This window comes from Diachasma alloeum, unplaced genomic scaffold (genome assembly GCF_001412515.2).
Source record: "Diachasma alloeum isolate Michigan unplaced genomic scaffold, Dall2.0 Dall_scaffold_00288, whole genome shotgun sequence".
NCBI lineage: Eukaryota > Metazoa > Arthropoda > Insecta > Hymenoptera > Braconidae > Diachasma > Diachasma alloeum.
In genome coordinates this window covers 255,357-276,507 of record NW_021680427.1, presented here as the reverse complement: position 1 = coordinate 276,507, position 21,151 = coordinate 255,357, and the positions used below count along the sequence as shown (strand labels likewise).

Below are 21,151 nucleotides of genomic sequence, written 5' to 3'. Positions count from 1 at the left end.
AAGCTCTTGAAACATCCCGAATCTGAACTCTCAACTCTGGAGAATGTTGAGAGTTCAAATTGCTCCTGAAAATTCCTGAAAATTAACTCTCAACTCTGGAGAATCTTGTGAGTTCTGAGTCCCCCCCCCATACTAACGTCATAAGTCTGCAGAATGTTAAGAGTTGATATAGCACCGGAAACTCCCGATACTGAACTCTGAACTCTGAAGGATGTCTAGAGTTCAGAGAGCTCTTAAAACCCCCCGAAACTGAACTTTCAACTCCGGAAAATGTTGACAGTTCAGAGAGCTCTTGAAACCTCCCGAATCTGAACTCTTAACTCTGGAGAATGTTAAGAGTTCAGACTGTTAGTTCAACTCTTAACTTTCTGTTAACTGCTGTAAAAATTCAAGAGTTCTAACTCTCAACTGGGTCCGCTAAGTCGACTCCTCTAATCGTTGTTCTTCTACAGAATCTAATGTGACAACCACTGTTAACCATATTTCAGCAGCGCGCTCGCCATCTCTCGGATCCCATTTAATTTTGATTATCAAGTTACTCTTCAGATGTCACCACAAGCGGATTCTAGTTTCTGCCCTACCGACTCAGATCGTGACATTTTCAGAAAGTGACATATTCAACCTACTCCCGCGAAATTTCTTCCGAATCATGAGGAATAAGAAAAAGTTATTCCTCATGCTCCTGGTGACGGCAAGGCCTCACTCGGGTCAAGCCTCGACAAGACCTAAAATATACGTTTTCTTCCCTTCGGGATGGAAAACGATTCTATTTTATGTCTATACCTTGGGCTTGACCCTTCGGAGACATGTTTATAATCTGCCGGCACTTGAAAGTGTACTGTGACCCAAAAATTTAGGAAAGAAATTTTTTATTCTTAAATTGACAATGAGTTACATGAAATAAAGTGAAAAAGTAACATTTCCAGTATTAGACTGGTGTGAAGTTTTCAATTAAAGGACCTTTTGGTCTGGGAACGTTAGACTCTTCTATTTTCTCGCAATAATGTTTAAAGAAATTGTTAGGTCCTTTCCAGTTGCCTCTTCTGAGTAGTTCATCCAAATCCATATCCTTGTGATAATTATGTGAAGCCACTGCAGATCTGATTGAGCCTGGACTGGCTACAATCCCAGCTTCCTTAAAAATATTCTGAATCTACCCAGCAATAATCGTTCGTGATGCAGCTCCCACGATTCCCCTTGTTGTGATGAATAGATGTGAAAGGTCCTTGCGAGCTTTACGTCTCTCAGCTGATAAGAAGATAAGCAGTTTGATCGAACCTACCAGAGTTCCAACCAAGAGTTCTTTGACTAGATTCAGTAGCGTTTGTGAACGCGTTCCCCCTTGATTCCTGATGTAGGCTATGGCTGTCTTGTTGTCTGCCTGCAGCATAACTGACTTGCCCTTTAGATAATCCTTGAAGGCCTAAATTGCCAGCAACACCGTGTAAAGCTCCTCGCGATTTATATGCCACTCCAATTGATCCGGAGTTCATCTCCCTGCCTGATAAATCTGGTCTAGCTGAAATCCCCAGCCCGTCTGGGAGGCATCTGTCGTTAAGAAGATGTTGGAATCTGAACGAAAGATCGGGCTGGTCTGATGAATGTTCCTTTTCCACCATGAGCAGTCTAGGCTGCTCAAGTGGAGGAGAGGAAACTTCTTGCTTGGAGTAATTTTCGAAAGCCGACGACATCCTCGTTGCAGTTGTCGTGAGAAAAGTCTTCCCAGGGGTGTAACAATTGTTGCGAAATTCAACATTCCCAACAGAGAACTCCCCAATTTCCAGCTCCAGACCCCCGAGACCAACATCTTTTCTATGAGTAGAAGAATTCGAGCCTTCTTGACCTCGGGGAGCGCCATCTCGTTGAGCTCGGTATCCCACAAGATGCCCTGTTTATCATCCAGCCCAAGGACTGAAGGAGATTCATCACAAATCGGACTTGGTTTCGTAGAGTCTCGGCATCCTGATGAGCAAGGAGAAAGTCGTCCGTCCAGGTAGACGAGTACTCGGATTCCTTCTTGACGAAGGACACCTGCAATCCAGTTGCTTACCCTGGAGAAGACCAAGGGAGCTGTCGACAGTCCGAATGGCAGGCAAGTTATGTTGTACAGCTGATCTCTGTAAGACAGGCAGAGATATCTGCGATGAGTCTTTTTTATTGGTACGGTAAGATACGCCTGAGAGAGGTCTATCTTTGCTAAGAGGTCGTTTCTCTGGAGGAATGAGGGAACTCTGCGTTGATTTACCAACCGAAATTTTGGTGGATGGAGATAATCGTTTAAGCATCGAAGGTTGAAGATTTGTCGAAATTTTCCATTTGGTTTTGGGATGAGAAACATCGGAGATATGAAGCCTGTCTTCCAACTTGCTTTTTCTATCACTCTTTGAAATAGCATTGATTCTATTTCCTTTGACATTTGAGGTGATTCTTTGGTAGAGTATTTCATGATGTTTGTGATTGTAAGGGGAATCGATGGAGGTGTTCTTGTGAACGGAATCGAATAACCTTGTAAGATGCTTAGAATGTATTTTGGAGCATTTAGTTTTTCCCACTGAGGAATGAACCGACTCAATTGACCTCCCTCGAATGGATAGTCATGTTCTTCGGAAACTGCGACTTCTCTTTCTCGAAGAGTCTCCTCGTTTTGAAGGGCCCTTTGATGGTCTAGACTCGTACTTCCCTTCCTTGGATGGATAGATAGATAGATAGATAGATAATAAACTTTATTGTTCAGAATTTTGAACAAAACATAATAAAAAAAATAACAAAGACGTAAAATCTAATAAAATAAATGAATTAGATGGGAATTGAGAAAAGAAAAATGAGAAATAAGATATGAAGAACATTTAGTCACTAGGACGCTCTCGGGCTCTCTCTCTCTCTCTCTCTCTCTCTCTCTCTCTCTCTCTCTCTCTCTCTCTCNAAGACGTAAAATCTAATAAAATAAATGAATTAGATGGGAATTGAGAAAAGAAAAATGAGAAATAAGATATGAAGAACATTTAGTCACTAGGACGCTCTCGGGCTCTCTCTCTCTCTCTCTCTCTCTCTCTCTCTCTCTCTCTCTCTGCATAAGCCAACGCCTCAGATTGGTTTTGAAAGCCGCAGGCGAGGATTGGTCTCTGATGGAAACTGGGATGCCATTCCAGATCACAGGACCAGCCACCGCTAATGCGGCCCTGTAGCACTCCGTCCTAAAGCTTGGCAACACCAGAGCCTGCTGGGCTTGCACCTGCCTTCGGGGTCGAGTTGAGGTGTACGCAGCAAAGAGCTCCGCCAGGTATGAGCGTGAACCCTGTTGACAAGCATTATGCGTAGCGGCTTGTCTGTGTACCTGCGAAGGCTGTAAAGTTGGTACAGTGCGCAGTTGATCCTGGATCCCACATGCTGGACATGGGAGCTGATGTCGGCTTGCTGTCAATAAAAACCCCCAAATTCCTGACGCTGCTCACAACTTCGATGACTGAGCCGTCGGCACCAAGTGGAGGCAAGGCGGAGTGGAGTCAATAGCGTTGATAAGACGCTTGGCTAGAAAAAAAAATGGCCTTGGTCTTGCCTACATTCAGCTGGAGTCTGTTGGCGGCAGCCCAAGCCCTAATACGGCAAATATCCTCATTGAGGCAGACGGGTAGCAACTCATATAAATCTGCAGATCATCGGCGTACGGCAAGTGACGCGCTTCAAGAATCACATCACCGATGTCATTGATGAAAAGGGAGAAGAGCAGCGGTCCAAGGATGGAACCTTGCGGGACTCCAACGTTGATTGGAAGGAAGCCTGGAGAGAGGGAGCTATCTACGAGGGGGATTAGATGAGAATTTGTAGGGTTGTTTTGGAGGGCGTGGCTGAGAGGAGCTTTTTATGATTGGTTGAGACTTTGAATGGCCGTCCCTGGACTCGCCGCCGAGAAAGGGTTTTTTCTCTTGAAAAAATACTTTTTGGACACCACCCTGTTGATCCAGGAACTCCGAGAGTAATTTCTCCTCGAACAAGTGCGATTCAGATGGGGGTATCTCTGAAAGCTTCAAAGCTTGCTGAGGATTCCTTGGTTTAAAATAACCTCTCCTCAGTTCAATGATATCCGCTCTACGAGCACAAACAAAGTGCAGTAAATCATCTGAAATTGATTTCACTGATGAATCTCCAAGAAAGGCCGTCTTGATGTCATCACTCATTTGAGGATGTTTTGTTATCAACGATTTAACCGCTGACGATAGCTTCTGTCTCTGCAATAGGAGACCATGAGTAAATGTACCAGCCAATGCATCAGATCTGGATAGAAGCGAGGAACTGAATGATTTTGGAGCGAAGAAACCCAATTGGCTATTTATTCTGAGGCTGTCAAACACCGGGGATGCTTGCAACTTTTTGCGGACGTCCTTATACCTTATTGTGTTCCAAGATGTGGAGCCCAGCTTCTGACAACTGATTCCTTGAGCTTTAATCTCTGGATCCGGGGCTGGGATGAGGGGATCACATTCTTTCACCTGAGGAATTAGTGATAGGTCCAAGTCCATGAAGGTTGTGGGAGTGTATTTGTCATGGGGTGGATCACCCTGATAGTCTGAGAGAGATGGGTTGTCCTCTGCAGAACTAGAATCATCGTCGGACGGGAACCTCTCATCCTTCTGACGAGAGTGGTATTCAGAATTTTTTATTTTGTCGATTTTGTTGTTCAAATCATTAAGAATTGAAAACACCTGAGACTCAAAGTTGTTGCCACGCGCTCGTTTGGCATTAGGCCTCTGTCTCTTCATCGATTTCTGATTGTTTATTCTCCTCATCCTTCTTCCCCTCCCACTTGAGTAATTGATCAGCAGCAACTCGAGAAATGAACAGATAACTCATCGGTTTTATTAAGTTGATGAATGATTGTGCCTCCGACGAGGAACCTCGTATTTGATTAACCAGAGCAGGTGGACTCCTGATTACCGCTCTACAGAAAGGCCAACCCAACATCCAGAGCTTAATTTCTTCAAAAAATTCCTCACTAAGGGCCAAAGCCTCAGGGTTGAAAATTTTTGCCAGTTCGACAGTCGGAAGTGCAAACTTAATCTTGGATAGGACATCGTCCCTAATCTTGTTAGTTTCACCAAAAAGATCTGTCGTGGAGAGATTTTGAATTTTTAAATCCAACCAACTGTCAGGGAGATTGGCCTTAGCTAAAGCTTTTATTTGGTCGAACGTCGCATCATCTCCCTCTGAATTTGCCGCTTCGTCCAACAGCTCGTTTAATGTAATCGACGGTACTGACGCCATCTGAAATTGAGAAACTCTGAATGACAAGAGGAACAATGAGGTTAGGGAAAGTATGCTCGAAATTTTTTTTTTTATTTGAGCACAAACCTATCGGTCACATAGCTATTTATATATACAAAAAGTAAAAATAAAGAGAAAAAAGAAGAAATAGTATATACAGGGAGAATATACAGTAAGTCCTGGTTGATAACGTTCTTAAACATCTATTTTACAATCAAAGAGGAACTTGTCGATGATTTCAATACATTTCATGTTTAGTTCCTTTAGCATAGTAGTACTAGAGTACGGTGGATAGAATTGGTTCGCGACGAGTGAGTGGAACATGGACTGTCTGTGTTGATTGTATCGAGGGCAGTCCCAAAGGACATGTTCGAGATCCTCCGATGGGTGACCACATGCGCATTGAGCTGAGGCTATTATTTTTTTCCTTTTGAGGGATGCTGCGAGGTGATAGTGGTTTGAACGGGCCCTATTGACCCAAACAAGAGTTCTTCTCGCGAGTTTTTTGTTACGAAACCATGGTAGACATCTTTCAATATAGAAATTTTCGAAATAGAGTTTTCCTTTCTCTCTGCCTTCGTTTATACATTTTTCCAAAGTCAAGTCTAGAGACTGTTTTCTAAAATTTTCTCGGAAATCAGTGAATGGAGCTTTGAATGTACAGTTTAAAGGGTTTTCCGTGGCCTCTCCGGCAAGGCGGTCGGCTTCTTCGTTACCCTCAATTCCCATGTGTGAGGGGACCCATTAAAATTTCAAAAATTTAGTATTGTTGTTTCTTTGGGAGAATGCTTCAACATTCTCCCAAAATTCTCGAGAAATATCTGCGAGCCGATACAAAATATTATCAGGGGCTATGGGAGTCTTGTAATCCCAAAAATGATAGTTCGAGAGAATGTCTGCGAACAACGACCCTGATGGGATAGGGAGCGTGGTGAAACCAGCGTTCCGACAGTTTTTCCCCCGGTGTATGTGTGCTCGAGAGAGAGAATGTCTGCGAGCAATGTTTTCATTTTCCCATAATCGGTTAGCTATGCAATGAATGCCGTAGCTACGCCCGAGAGGATGTCTGCGGCTGTAAGTGGGTAAAAGTCGAGGTGAAACCTGCGACACCCCAGCTGCTAAACATCACGGCTTACTCGAGCGGATGTGCGCGAGCTGCAAAAGGGTAAAAATCGAGGCGGAACCTGCGAGTCCCCAGTTGCTATTCCTCCTGCCCTGTTTACCCAAAATGGCTGCGGAATATGGCGACTGGCAATCCCGCTGACAGGAGTTGGCGATTTTCTGCTGCTTAGTACCCTAAACCCTGTAAGATAAACACAGGAAGGCCAAAGAGAATACTTACCTTTGAACCTTTGACTCTCCACGGTAATTAACGCACTTCTAGTGCGTTAAATTATAACGAACGTTACAACAACGTTAGACACACAAACACGCTTCGGGAAAAACGAAAGCGATGATGATGATGATATGATTTTTGTGGCACTGACTAAGTTGTCTTGCGGCCGTTATCCCTCTATTGGGCATTTCAGGAACTTTGGAGTCGGTAACGAGGTTTGGTGTGAGGGATTTGAATTATGGGGAGTGCAGGGGTTTTAAACTAGTTTATTGATGGATTTAAGGTAGTTGGTTATAAGGTAGGATTCTTTGGAGGTGGGAGCGGATACTAGTTTTACATGATTGAAGGTATTTATGTGGAGTTTTTTCAGAGCTTTGACGAGTACTGTGCGTTCCCCTACATACTAGGGACAGTACCAGAGCACGTGAGCGAGGGATTTGATTTGATTACATGAGCAGAGGGGCGAGTTGACAATATTTTTTCTATGTAGACTTTGGTTTAAGTTGTAGTGATTCGATCTTAGTCTGGAGATGGTAGATATTTGGGGTCTTTCAATGTCAAGATTTTGAAACCAGGGTGGGTGCCAACCGGTGTAGTATTTTTGGAAATATTCTTTTCCTTTATTTAAGTTAGAGGCTTGTAATCGAAGGAGATTGGAGGCTCGGGTTTTCATTCGGCTCGTGATAGATGCTTTAAAGTCAGAGTGAGGAATGGGGGTGTTGTTGTTTTCACCATTCTTTATTGCGTCCTTGGCGAGCGAGTCAACTGACTCGTTTCCAGAGATGCCTATGTGGGAGGGGATCCATACAAATGAGACTTCTATATCACTGAGGGATAGGAGCGACCAGAGTTCGAGGATCTGATAGATGATATGGGAGGTGGATTTGAGAGAGAAGTTGGTGAGTGCTGCGAGGACGCTTAGGGAGTCTGTTAATATTAGGGTTTTCTGTAAGTTGCGCTGGCGGACTTCTTCTAGGGCAGTGAGAATTGCGAGGGCTTCGGCGGTGAAAATTGAGGCGTATGATGAGATTTGTCGCTTTATTTCGACGTTCAGCGTTGGGATGTATACTGCGAAACCAACGAATAAGCCGTCATGGGTTTTGGATCCATCTGTGAAGATTTGAGTGTGGAGGTCGAGATTTTCGGTGCGGAGTTCGTCTAGTAGCGTGGTGTCGGCATTGTTATTCTGCTTGATTTTTTTCCCTAGGGAGGTGTTGATTGGAAATGTGGCGTTGATGAGGCTGAAGGGAAATTGGTATGGGACTGGATGAGTGTGAGAGTGAATTTTGGGTCGGTGTTTAAGGAGTCTTTTATATGATTGGTATACAGGGAAACTGGTTCGAATATTGTGGACATTTGTGTTATTTTTCTCTAAGATGTTCTGGAGGGTCGAGAGTTTTTCAAGGAGAGGGTGTTGAGAGATGGAGAACGTGCGCATTATATAGCGGTCAGATAATTGAGAGATTCTGTGTGAAAGAGGGGGCTCTGATGCCTCTGCCAGCATGACATTTGTGGGGGTGGAGTTGCGGTAGCCGATTGCGAGCCTTATTGCAGAGTATTGAAGTTTATTCAGTTTTTCAAACTCGCTGCAGTTGGAGTAACGTAAGATGTGGCTTCCGTATTCAATGCAGCTGCGGAGGAGTCCACGGTAAAAGATGAGGAGAATTCGAGGGTCAGCACCGTAGTGAGCGTTTCTTAGGGATTTCATCAGAGAAATAATTTTGGCTCCCTTCTGGGTCACAGACTTAATATGGTTGGAGAAGGTTAGCCTATAATCGAGGGTGATTCCAAGAAATTTGGTGGATTCCTCAGCAACGACTGGGGAGTTGTTGATGTTTATGGAGTGTTCAGGGGGGTTAAAGTGTTTTTTGGAGAAGATTATGAGGTGGGATTTTTCAGGGGAGATTTCAAGGCGTTTTCCATTTAGAAATTCCGAGATTCTATTGACTGCCTTCTCTACCGAGAATAAGGAGAGTTCGAGGTTGCGGTTGCGGGAGTAGATGGCTAGATCATCAGCGAATGATATGGAATCGGCGCCGAGATCATGGAGTGACGGGATGTTGGCGAGGTAAATGTTAAAGAGGATGGGGCTAAGGACAGACCCTTGACCTGTACCTGTATTTGTTGGAAAGGGACCTTCGAGGTTGCCCTGAATTACGAAGTATAATTGGCGGTATGTTAAGAGAAAGTGGATGAAGTTGGCAATTTTGAGAGGGATGCCTATGCGGGCTAGATCTTCATATAGTGTGCAGGGATCTACATTATCGAAAGCCCCTTTAATGTCTACGAAGACGCAAGGGGTGAACTGGTTCGAGGCAAAGCCTGTGAGAATCTCCGTGGTGAGGATCGATAAGTTATCCGCGCAGGAGCGCATTTTTCTGAAACCAAATTGAGTGTTGGGGAAGATACTTTGGGTCTCGAGCCACCATGTGAATCTGTTGGATACAATTTTCTCACATAGCTTGAGGAAGCAGGAGGCGAGGGCAATAGGGCGGAATTTGTTGCTGGATGGTTTTGGGAGGAGATAGATCAGAAATTGTCCCCAGGAGTCTGGAAATTGGCCACTGCTGAGCAGTTCGTTAAAGATGTCGAGGAGGAGGGATTTATATTCTGGGGGTAGTTTGTTAATTATTGTGTAATCGATTTTATCAAGTCCGGGGGAGGAGGGTTTCTTCATAGATCCGAGGGCCTTGTCAAATTCATGGGAGGAGAATTCTTTTTCAAGAAATGGGTTGGATTCAAAGGGTAAGACGGGGGTAGGGGGGGGGGTTGTAGTCTGAGGCGAGATCGGGGCAGAAATCGGCTATGAACTCTCTCATTTTCGCCGCAGACTCGTTATCTTGTTTGGGTAGTTGGTTGGGGCTATGGTTGTGTCGATTTTTAAACCATTTGATTTTGTTCCAAACTATGTTAATAGGGGTGTTTCTATCTAGCGAGGAACAATAGTTAGCCCATCCCTTTATTTTTTCTGTTCTGATTGTGAGCTTAGTAAGAGCTGATTGTTTTTTCATGGAGATGTAGTTTTCTTCTGTGACGAATTTTCTAAATGTGGTGGTGGCTTTCCTTCTGAGGGCCACTGCTTTCGAGCAGGTCTCGTTCCACCATGGAGCTGGTGGATAAACTTTTCTTGACTTTTTAAGGGTTTTGGTTTGTGGGGNGATTGTTTTTTCATGGAGATGTAGTTTTCTTCTGTGACGAATTTTCTAAATGTGGTGGTGGCTTTCCTTCTGAGGGCTACTGCTTGCGAGCAGGTCTCGTTCCACCATGGAGCTGGTGGATAAGCTTTTCTTGGTTTTTTAAGGGTTTTGGTTTGTGGAGGGTTTGGGGAGTTTGTGTCATTTCTAGATTTGTTTTTATTTTCTGATGCAAAAGAGACTGCTTCCATAATTTTAGTGATAAAAGCTTCGTATTTAGTTTGAGGAAGGTCATCACGAGAAATGTCTTCCAAAGTTTTAAAATTATCTGTGAGACATTCTGTGAACAGCTCCCAGTCTATTTTGGATTTGTTAATTTTATGGGAGAATGGTTTCGAGTGGTTGGGAGGGCTATTGATACATGTTTCTATTGGGTAGTGATCACTACCTATATGGTCAGTGAGGACCTTCCAGGATGATTGGAGGGCAATGTTGGAGGAAACTAGTGTGAGGTCAACACAGGATGGGGGAGCTTGTGGGGGGGAGATTCTTGTTGGGGTACCGTCATTTAGGGGAAGTAGGGTAGAGTGTGCGAGGGCGTCGATTAAGTTCGAGCCAGAATCACAGGAGGCGACGCTGCCCCAGCGTTTTGAATGACAGTTAAAATCACCCCCGATGATTGTGGCGTAGGAGTTAGCGCAATACCTGAGAAGCTCAGACCATTCCGTAGTTGTAACACGAGTCTGCGGTTTTTTGTAGAGCGAGATGACAGCCAAGTCGCCATGGGTGGTTGGAATGTTGGCACCTATTAGATAGAGATTGGGAGAGATTTGTTCAAGATTTTTGATACGCGCGTAGTTGATTGTGTTCCTGATGGTTAGTGCAATTCCCAGACCCTGCTGGTCTGTAGAGTCCTTTCTGATTAGGTTGAAGCCCGGAAGGGAGATTGGTTGGTTTTCTGGCTTGAGCCAGGTTTCGGATAGAAGGATAAGGTCGTATTTGCGTGAAATGTTTCGGAGCTCTCCTATTTTGGGTCTAAGGCTGCGACAGTTCCATTGGAGCAGGCGAAGTGGTGAGGTGTCGGGGTGTGGATTTTTTGAGTTATCCATTTTGGGAGGTTGGTGAGGGAATTGGGGTATTGGCTAAGATAGGAGAGTGAGGATTTAGTTGAGATGCTGGGGGTTAAACATAGGTGATGTGATGCTTGGGTGGGTGAGGAGAGACTGTTGAATCGAGTTACAGGAGTTGGAGATTTGGTTTAGGTGATCAGAAAGTCNGGTTGGGAGGGCTATTGATACATGTTTCTATTGGGTAGTGATCACTACCTATATGGTCAGTGAGGACCTTCCAGGATGATTGGAGGGCAATGTTGGAGGAAACTAGTGTGAGGTCAACACAGGATGGGGGAGCTTGTGGGGGGGAGATTCTTGTTGGGGTACCGTCATTTAGGGGAAGTAGGGTAGAGTGTGTAAGGGCGTCGATCAAGCTCGAGCCAGAATCACAGGAGGCGACGCTGCCCCAGAGTTCTGAGTGACAGTTAAAATCACCCCCGATGATTGTGGCGTAGGAGTTGGCGCAATAGCTGAGAAGCTCAGACCATTCCATAGTTGTAACACGAGTCTGCGGTTTTTTGTAGAGCGAGATGACAGCCAAGTCGCCATGGGTGGTTGGAATGTTGGCACCTATTAGATAGAGATTGGGAGAGATTTGTTCAAGATTTTTGATACGCGCGTAGTTGATTGTGTTCCTGATGGTTAGTGCAATTCCCAGACCCTGCTGGTCTGTAGAGTCCTTTCTGATTAGGTTGAAGCCCGGAAGGGAGATTGGTTGGTTTTCTGGCTTGAGCCAGGTTTCGGATAGAAGGATAAGGTCGTATTTGCGTGAAATGTTTCGGAGCTCTCCTATTTTGGGTCTAAGGCTGCGACAGTTCCATTGGAGCAGGCGAAGTGGTGAGGTGTCGGGGTGTGGATTGTTTGAGTTATCCATTTTGGGAGGTTGGTGAGGGAATTGGGGTATTGGCTAAGATAGGAGAGTGAGGATTTAGTTGAGATGCTGGGGGTTAAACATAGGTGATGTGATGCTTGGGTGGGTGAGGAGAGACTGTTGAATCGAGTTACAGGAGTTGGAGATTTGGTTTAGGTGATCAGAAAGTCCAAAACACTCTACTAACAAGCTAAGTTTTGATAGAAAGATGTCTAGGAACATCTTAATCTGACTCATTATAGGGAGAATGTTTTGGGGGAGGTATGATGGGACGGTGTTGGGGTAGGGGTGTGAGATATTGAATAAAGGGTGGTTTTCCGATGTCTTGTGGGGGGGGGTCAAGTTGGTGTAGTTTGCGCCGTTGGGTGAGATTAATAGGTGTCTGTGGTCCGGTGGGGACCGATGTTGAAGAGGATGTGTTTTATTGAGGGGTTTGTGGGTCGTGTGGGTGTGAAAAGGGGTGTGAATGGGGTGGGATGTGGGAATGTTAGGGGGGGTAGAGGGTAGGGGGAGAGGTGAATTGTGTGGGGAAGGGACCCTGGGGAGAGTTGGTTGGGAGCTGGTTGAAGCTCGTACTTGAGCGAGCCGATTTTGGGTGTGAGACGATCCTGTTTTGCCTTGGATTGGGGGAAATGATGAGTTTGTGAGGTTGAAGTGGGGAGAGGGGTGTGAAGGGGTGGGATGCTGGTGGTGGAGAAGAGTGGTGGAGTTGTTGTTGATGCGTTTAGATGTGAGGATTTGGCGTGCCTTTCCGTAGGAGATGCCATTTGAAGCAGCGAATTGGTGGGTTTGGCGTTGGAATTGAAGTGTGGGGCAGTCGTTGCTGTTGGAACGGTGTTGGCCTTTACAGTTGATGCACTTGGGGATTTCTGATGCTTTTGGGCAGTCAGAGTTGGGGTGATCAGTCATGGAGCAGTGGTTGCAAGTTTTGGGACTTCGGCAGTGTTTCTTTGAGTGTCCAAAACGAAGACAGTTGGAGCATCTCTTGACTTGCGATACGAAGGGAAGGACGTCGAACCTGACATTGTATAGAGAGACTTTGGGGGGGAGAATCTGGCCTTCAAATTTAATTAAAATCGTGGTAGATTGGGTCATTCTTCTGTCGTCATCTGAGGTTTTGGTAAATCGATTGCAGCGGGAAATATCAATAATGGGGACAGAGCTGAGGAGGTCAGTCTTGAGGTCCTCGATAGAGACATTAAGGGGAACCCCTTTGATCAGGCCTTGTCGGGAGAGGTTGAATTCGGGAATGTAAGCAATGATGTTTTGAGTTTTAAGGAATGCGTGGTCCATGACGGCGTTGACTTGCCCTGCTGTATGGAAGGGGACTAAAATTGAGTGACCAATTTTCCTGGTTTCTCCGAAGGTATCACCGAGGTTGCCCTGTTTCAAGATTTTATAGATTGTTTTAGCTAGGTGGATGCCATGGAGGTGTTTGGCATCAGGTAATAAGTAGTCAGACTGAAAGAGAACTTCATATGTTCTGTTGTTGGAATGGTAAGGGAATCGATTGGCTCGAAGATTATCAGGGATGGCAGGTCGAGGACGAGGGGTTGGCTCGGAGTTGTTTTTGGTTGTGTTGTGTGTTTGGGAGTCTAGAGGGGTGGAGTTTGCTGATGCGGTGTGAGAGGGATGAGGATCATGATTCTGAATTGGGGGAGCTGGGGGGGATTTATGCTGGACTTTTTTGGGCTTAGTGGTTGAGAGATCTGGGTCAGTATCATCTTCGGCGTCTCGAAGAGTTCNCATCTGGGTCGGTATCATCTTCGACGTTTCGAAGAGCTCTTTTGCCAAAAACGTTTTTATTTTGGGTTTGTGGGTCAATTGACATGAGGTACTCCTCAACAAGGTTAGTTAGAGGGGAGGTAATTGAACTAACTGGAGATGGGTTATCGAAGTTTTTTAGAGTGTTGAAAGAAGGGTTGGTTAGATGGGAGTATGGTATTTGGTTGGAGAGGTTATGCTCTAGGTACTCTGAACGTCTGGCAGCATACAGAAGGGTACTGGTCTCGTCTTGGCTCGGTAAGAGATTTGAATTGAACTCCAGGGATGATAAAAAAGGGGATGGGGGGCCTTGGGGTAGGTAGGGATTGTTGTGGGNATTGGGGTAGGTAGGGATTGTTGTAGGATATGAGAGGTGGAGAGATTGTTTTTCTTGTTACTTCATTTTCATTTTCATTATTGCTGTGATTGTGGTTGATATCTACTGGTTGGAGTAAATTTTGCCCATTGGGCGAGTTCTTTAGAAGATTTTGATCGTCGTTATTCATCTTGATGATGATGTGAGAGCGTGGAAATATGTGCAGGCCGGCACGTGGCTCGACACGCAGAGCTAATAGAAGCTAAGTTTTGTGAAAGTGACTACTTTTGCATGCTAAGAACTAAAAAAATTCAGAAGAAAACGGGGCAGAAAACGCGCACTACGTGTTCACTATGGTGACATGAGGCCAAGTCCCGGGCATCACTGTCAAAACGAAAGCGTACTGAGGAAGTTTCGCGTCGTCCGCACTAGCCGCACTTGAAACTCGGATCAAGGTACCCTTTTCCCCTCATAGATGACTCTCAAGGTAGGTTTTCTATGGAGATGGTGGGGAATCTCACATAAAGAAAGTAGAGTTCTATTTATGATAAACACTTATAATTATTATTTATTGGAATACTTTGGAATACTTTAAACGATACAAAATATATAACGCCACAGCTGTGGTGGGTCAACGCGGGAGAGGTAAGTATCCTAATGGCGGAATGGCGGGCTTTCCTAGTTCTCCCTAGGAACTAGTAATTGCTTTCGTCGTTGGCGTTGGTGGCAGGCTCGGCCGGTAACCTCGGGAACTGCTGAGGGCTGAGCCGCCATATTTCTGGTATGTTGGGCACACACATGCAAAGGATCACGCAAGGTAATCTCCGAAGGGTCAAGCCGAAGGCACAGACATAAAATAAAAAAATTAACATCTCATGTCTCGTTACTTTAGTAGGTACTAGGTAACACTTCTTGAATATTGCAGTCATCAGGTGGATTCCTTTGTGAGAAACGTGTCTCTAAAATCCTTCAGTAATTTCTCCCGAAATTGCCAATTAACAAGATAAGTTATTTAGACATAAAATACTACTTCTCTACTGACATAATTTGATATCCATTTTTTCCGTCAATTTGTGGTGCTTGTAAATTATTTAATTCATGTGAATTTGAGGGCTGTTCCTCAGTGGGTTAATTGACCTAAATTATCATTGTAATGACAAACCCCTTAAGTTGATTACTTGTTTAAGAAAGATTTAAAGAATATTTCACTGTTAAACATGATTACGAATTTATAAGGATTATTTATCTGGTGTAATAACTGTTTGGATCATAATTTTTTTGCTCAATTAATTTGATAGAATGTTGTTCATCTGAATCAGCCACAATGGATGGCGAACTGTCAACAGGAATATTGGAAACAATACTGTAGCAAATTGAGGAGGGAAGTTGAATCCAAAAAATTAAAATATTTTTCAAATCTTCCTGGAGCTAATGGGTTAAAAGACTCATGTTAATTTATTTGTTACGCTGTTAGGAATTTGTGAAATTCGATTCAATTCCTCATTTATTTGGAAAACATCTCGAATTATCAAACTCATTGCGAGAATTAAACATTCTAATGTTTAATCCCGTTGGATTTCTAGAAGATTGAATAAAAAAACAGAATAATAGTTGCTTGAATTTCGGCAACTTGCTATCATTTTCATTGGCATGTGGACCTGAAAATGACAATTTTGTTGGATTTTCCAAAATGAGAATTTCAAGACTTATTACTTGAAATTTAAGGAGCCATTTTCTATGCGTTTACTAGTGATCTACATATCTACAATGATTTGTTTAAAGTTTTGCAATTAGTGTCTTCTCAAGACGTCACTCCTCAATTCATCAAAGATGAGGCCTGTGAGGAGTTTACTCTGTAGATCTGATCGAAACCATTAGAACAAACAAGACTCTCGCTCCATTGCTACAGTTTGCACATTACCACGTATAAAAAAATTGAATAGAAAAACCTAGCGCTTTCTCTGAGAATTTATATTGTTTTTTTTGCCCCAAATCTACTAAAAAATTTTGCATCGTTCCCCCGCGTTTTTAATCAGATATTTGTTTATAGAAAAATAACCATAGATATTGATTTTTCTACATAACTTAGTCTGTTGGGATTTTTTCTGTAAGAATTCTTGGGCATGAGTTTTCCATTTTTTTTCTTGAATTTTATGAGACAAATAAAAATACAGCGGAAAAAACTTAGAAAATTTACGTCCAACAAGTCATATAGAAAAATAAAAATTTATTGACTTTTTTTCTATCAACTGTCTCTTAACAAAATGACGCAGTAAACTTGCATAATGTTCTAAAAAATTGCAGGCGGCTGTATCTTCGATGCAGCTGTAATTGTACGTCGATACGTCCATGGTCTTTCCTTCTTTTTCGAATTTCCTAGAAACTCCTTGAAGTTTTTCGAAATTTCAAGAAACTTCTCGAATTACTTCGAAATGTCTAGAATTTTCTAGAATTCCCGTAGATGGCGCTGCACATAAGGACCGTGTCCCAAAATGACCCCCCATATTGAAACCATAGACGTATCTATGAAAAACAAATAGTATTTTTCAATAGAATTCGAACAGAACTTCAAGAGAATTTCTTAAAGAAAACTAGGTTTTTCTATTTAATTTTTTATCTGTCTCAAGTCAACGATTCCATTCTCTTCATCTTGATCTTGTGTTATTACCGACGAATGCAAACTGAGACTCGATTTACATATTCCCTTAAGATGTGCTGTCAAGAATTAAACATTGTTATACGACATTACCCATAAAATACAAAGATGGTCTACCAGAATTCACCCGTTTTGAGAATAATATGTAAGTGTGAATTTTATATAATCTAGTACATCTGTTGAATCAAAATGTCAAAATTTATCTCATATGTCTATTAAATGTTGTCTGTTGAAACACTATTTTTTCTTCATTGACTGAATATAATAAAGGTAGTGTCAGCAAACACGATTTACCTGAATAAACATAACAGACAGTACAATTCTGTATTGAAGTTGTGAAATTTATAACTCTATTATCCCTCCCTATTTGTCATCAAATTATCTTGCTAATGAACAATTATGTAATGTGAAGAGATTTTTTAGTAGAAAATGATGTTTTGGGAAGTGTTTTGGAATCTAAGAGAGACAGCAATTTTTTTCTTTAAGGGAAGACCCTTTGTTACCCGCGTCCACGGCACCTCGTCGGTGAAATTCTATTTTTTAGTATAACTTCGGAAAGAATTCATTAAAAAATATGCAAAAATTTGTATGCTTCACTGATTTTATCTAAAAGCATTTATTTTCTTCTCATAAATAAGAGAAAATTGATAAATGTCTCCCGAATGAATTGTGGCATTCATTCAATTTTTCATTTCTCAATGTTTGCCGAAATAAAAATTTCGTCTTATTCAATACCAGAATTCAATTTCACTACTTCACTATTAAATATATGTTGATCACCACAAAAGATAATTCAGTAGTGAAGTGGTAAACGGGGATAAGTCGACTTATCTCCCAGTTGAGTTTTTGAGGAATATTTTCGAATCTAAGGGAGATATCGAAATTTTCGTAATTACATTTGTCGCAGCACTCAATCGGCTCCACAAAAGGTTAGAACAGAAATTTTGCTATCTTCCTTAGATTCCGAGATATTGATTGAAAACTGGTCAATAGTCAAAATTGACTTATATCCTTTTACCACTTTGCTACTGAATTATCGATCCAATGAAACCAATTGCTATTAGATTAATTTTCCTTTATTCTCCAATTTGAATTCTGAATATCACCAGTTTGAAACCGGCCTGAATTATACATTGTTGTGAATGACACACTTTTATACAGAATTATTCGTAGGAATCAGATTTACTACAACGTACAATGATAATTTAATGCTCTGGCGCAGGCATTTTCTCTGGCTCATCACCGGGCTGGTACTCTGGGTCGTGTGGCCAGATTGTTGGCTTCTCTGGGCTCCAGGCAATATCTGGGTAAGTCTCGACGTAATCTTCCATCGTCATTTTTTCGAATGGAAGAAGTCCCTGGATTCGAGTAATCTCAGCCTGGCTTTGGCTGATTCGCTTGTCAGCTTCCTCGATGAAGTTCTTCACGTTTTGAGCCTGGGAAAATACAATTAATTAACCCTTTTAATCAATCGATTAGTTATTTCAGAATTGTGGAATTCTAATGGTAATTTTTCTGGTAAAATGGTAAAGGGGAATGGGAAAAATTGTCGGGCAGATTGTGTTGCAAATTTCTCGCAAGTGAAGATGTTTTTTATCAAGAAATAAATAGTGCAGTTCTCGACATTTACAATAAAAATTACTTGATGAAAGAAGATTCTAATTATTTTCATATCCATTCGATTTTGACCGATTTTTCGATTTTCTAATTTTGATTGCAAATTAAGATGTTATGAAATGCGAAGATATGATGTTTCTAGAGTCATGTCTGTATGTATGTGACAACTTGGGTGTTTGGTGATTAATTTTGAGAAAATTCTACATAAATACGGTGAAATGTGTAGATAAAAATCTGAAATTTTGGCTCATTGTAGCTATTATTGAGCTCAACTTTGGCGCGCTGTCCCAGCCTGATCGTTCCAGTAGTACCTGAGATATATCTTGTTTAAATTTCGTTTTCCCTAAATATCTCAAAAACTACTGCACCGATTCCAATTTTTTTTTCAATATTTCACTCAATGGTCTTTATCCAGATTAATGCCCAGCTCCATTATCTACCGAACGTTATCTAGATTGCTGTTTTTGTTCGATTTTGATCTCGAAATTTCAACTCGATGGCCCGTCACTGAGAGATCCCCGAAAATTATGAATTTGGATTGAAACAAAAGTGACAAAATTCCTACCAATGAAATTGGTAGAAATAAAAGCAAGAAAGACTAATAACGCAAAAAGTAACACGCTTTATCTCGGATAGGCTCGTTTCTCTGCTTGTTTTTTTCTAAAAATTACAGCTGTTAAACTAATATCGATGAAATAATGAACAAAAAAAAATTCTAAGAGAATTAGAATTTAGAGAGAAAAAATTTCCGCTTCACCCAGCCGGGAATCGAACCCGGGTCTCCCAGATCCAAAAACAAATTATAGAAAAAGGAGACGAATTGATCCGGAAACAATTGTAATTGTTTCGGAAGGATTCCTAGAGCGGAGAAGCCGCTCGAACCTCTTCACTTCAAAGATATTCCTAACGAAATACCAAAGGACATGTTGGACTTATCCTACGATACATACAGCTGCTTCTGCCCGCTGTTCGATTATTGGGGTGTAGTTGTCAACTGGGTATGGCACCTTTAGGTTGTCATATTCCTTCTGGAAGTTATCCACCATCGAACCAGCGATATTCTTCTTGTAATACGCCCAGTCGATTGCTGGGACAGCCTCAGGGAATTCTTCCATGCTGAAATTCCAGCCCCATAATTAGAATCCATTGATAATTGTACGAAATGAAACAATTGTCTCCCAAATGAATCCAGGTGTTATGTCAACGATAAAACAATTGAAGGACGTGGTTTTCAAATTGATTTGGAGATTATTTCGCAAATATTGAAATAACAGAGACATTTAAAGCAGAAAAACATGTTTTAACTCATTCATCTGTAGATGAAGTTCCTACACTGAGAGAAAAACAAACACGTTGTCAAACAAGTCTTGTTTGGGCCAACAAAATCGCTAGTCGAAAATTGCACAAAAAAGAATTTGTTATAAACAAATTCTTTTTTGTGCAAATAAATTCTTTTGCACTCGAACATGAATAATTTTTCTGCTTTCGACAGCAACGGAATATTTGGCTCAAGAGGCGGATAATTCACACCAGACGGTGTCTTTTCAGGATGAAAATATCTCATCTATAGGAAAATTTATGAACAAATATTTTATCCCTAAGTTACAAGATTGCAATCATGTCATTATTATTGTTTCATCTAAGGATTCATTTCTTGTCTGTGATTATCAGACAGCTGAAACGAAAAACTGCTATCCCTTGTTTCGCATAAAACGCAGATTTTTCGGGAGCAAAATACGTATCGAAGTATCGAATAACGAAGTTGTGCTAGAGATGACATTTCTTGCGTGTACAAAAAATGCAATTTTTTTCAGCTACTAAATCTATTTTTACGACAAAAATTTTTCATTCCGGCACACTCTCTGCATGTTTAGCACAAAAAAATCCTTTCTTGATCATTTTCAAAAAACTATTTTCTTGGCATAAGTAAGACTTGTTTGAGAACTTTGTCGTTTTTCTCCCAGTGTAGTACTTAGGACAGTTATAAATTGATAGAACAATGGAATTCTCACATGAATTTGAAGATTATATTGCAACTATTATAGTAAGAGCAGTTTGAAGTATCAAAATGTCTTGACATCTTCCTATAAACCGACTAGTTCCAGAGCAATTTAATTAAATGATTTAATTCAATTGTTAATCTCAAGCAATATAAAGATCTTCTCCAAAATGAATCTAGTATCCAGGGATAGCCATCAATATTAAAAGGATTTTTCCGACTTGTATAGATTAAGGGGTAACAGAATGTCGTTAATTTTCCAATTTTTTTGAACCAATTTCCTGCTGAAAGTTACCGATATTTTTACAAATCCACGCACATTAATCTCCAGGAAGCGATATTGGAGATCAATGTGCTTTGGGTTCAAAAAATATTAAGAAGTTTGAGCAATAAATTTGTTTGAAAATATCGAGGAAACTGTAGCCTTCTGTTACCCCTTAAGACCCGGTTGCACCAAGCCCTATTATCCAAATAAACCCCACAGTAAAATTTATCCTTGGGGTCAATTATATCGTAGGGTTCATAATTTTTCAATATTTGACCCGAAAAATAATTTTTTATTTGTCCTGTAGCCCCAGTTGAATTAACACTGATTTAACCTTGGGATTAAATTTCATTTTTTGTTCCTGGGATAAATTTGAGATACTCTCCCGAGTAAAATAATCCATCGAACATCCAAATTTACTTTTCTTCTTATCTGACGTTTTCGTTACCCAGAGCTGGTGCAACCAGGCCTGAGGTTTAAATATACTAATAGAAATTTGAAAATGGTAAAATAATTGATAACTTAAATTTCCAATTGATGATGAATTAAATATTTAAAAATATAAAACTATAAATTTTCTATTAAGTAGTAGATAATACTGAATTTCTTTAAGGGATTTCTGATTATTCAAATAATCGTCACCTTAATTACTGATTAATGAATAATTAAAAATTTGGCTATTTAAATTGATGATTACTTCAATAATTAAAATTTAAAAGTGAAATTAACCAATTGATTACTCAATAATTTAATAGTAATTATAATGCTGCTACTATCAAGGGAAAAGTGGGTTCAAAGAGACCCTCTTTAATCTTCAATATC

At 41.4% G+C, this 21,151-nt stretch overlaps 1 protein-coding gene across 1 annotated transcript in view; it reads right to left on the bottom strand.

The window, feature by feature from the left end:
* Positions 1 to 17,506: 17,506 nt before the first annotated feature.
* The window catches only part of LOC107038785 (protein BCL9 homolog), a 38,737-nt gene continuing 35,092 nt past the window's right edge, over positions 17,507 to 21,151 (bottom strand). The window contains exons 6-7 of the mRNA XM_015258050.2: positions 19,016 to 19,181; positions 17,507 to 17,884 (exon numbers count right to left, since the gene is read on the bottom strand). Coding sequence (XP_015113536.1) covers positions 17,654 to 17,884; positions 19,016 to 19,181 — 397 coding nt within the window. The 3' untranslated portion in view covers positions 17,507 to 17,653. The remainder of the gene's footprint in view (positions 17,885 to 19,015; positions 19,182 to 21,151) is intronic.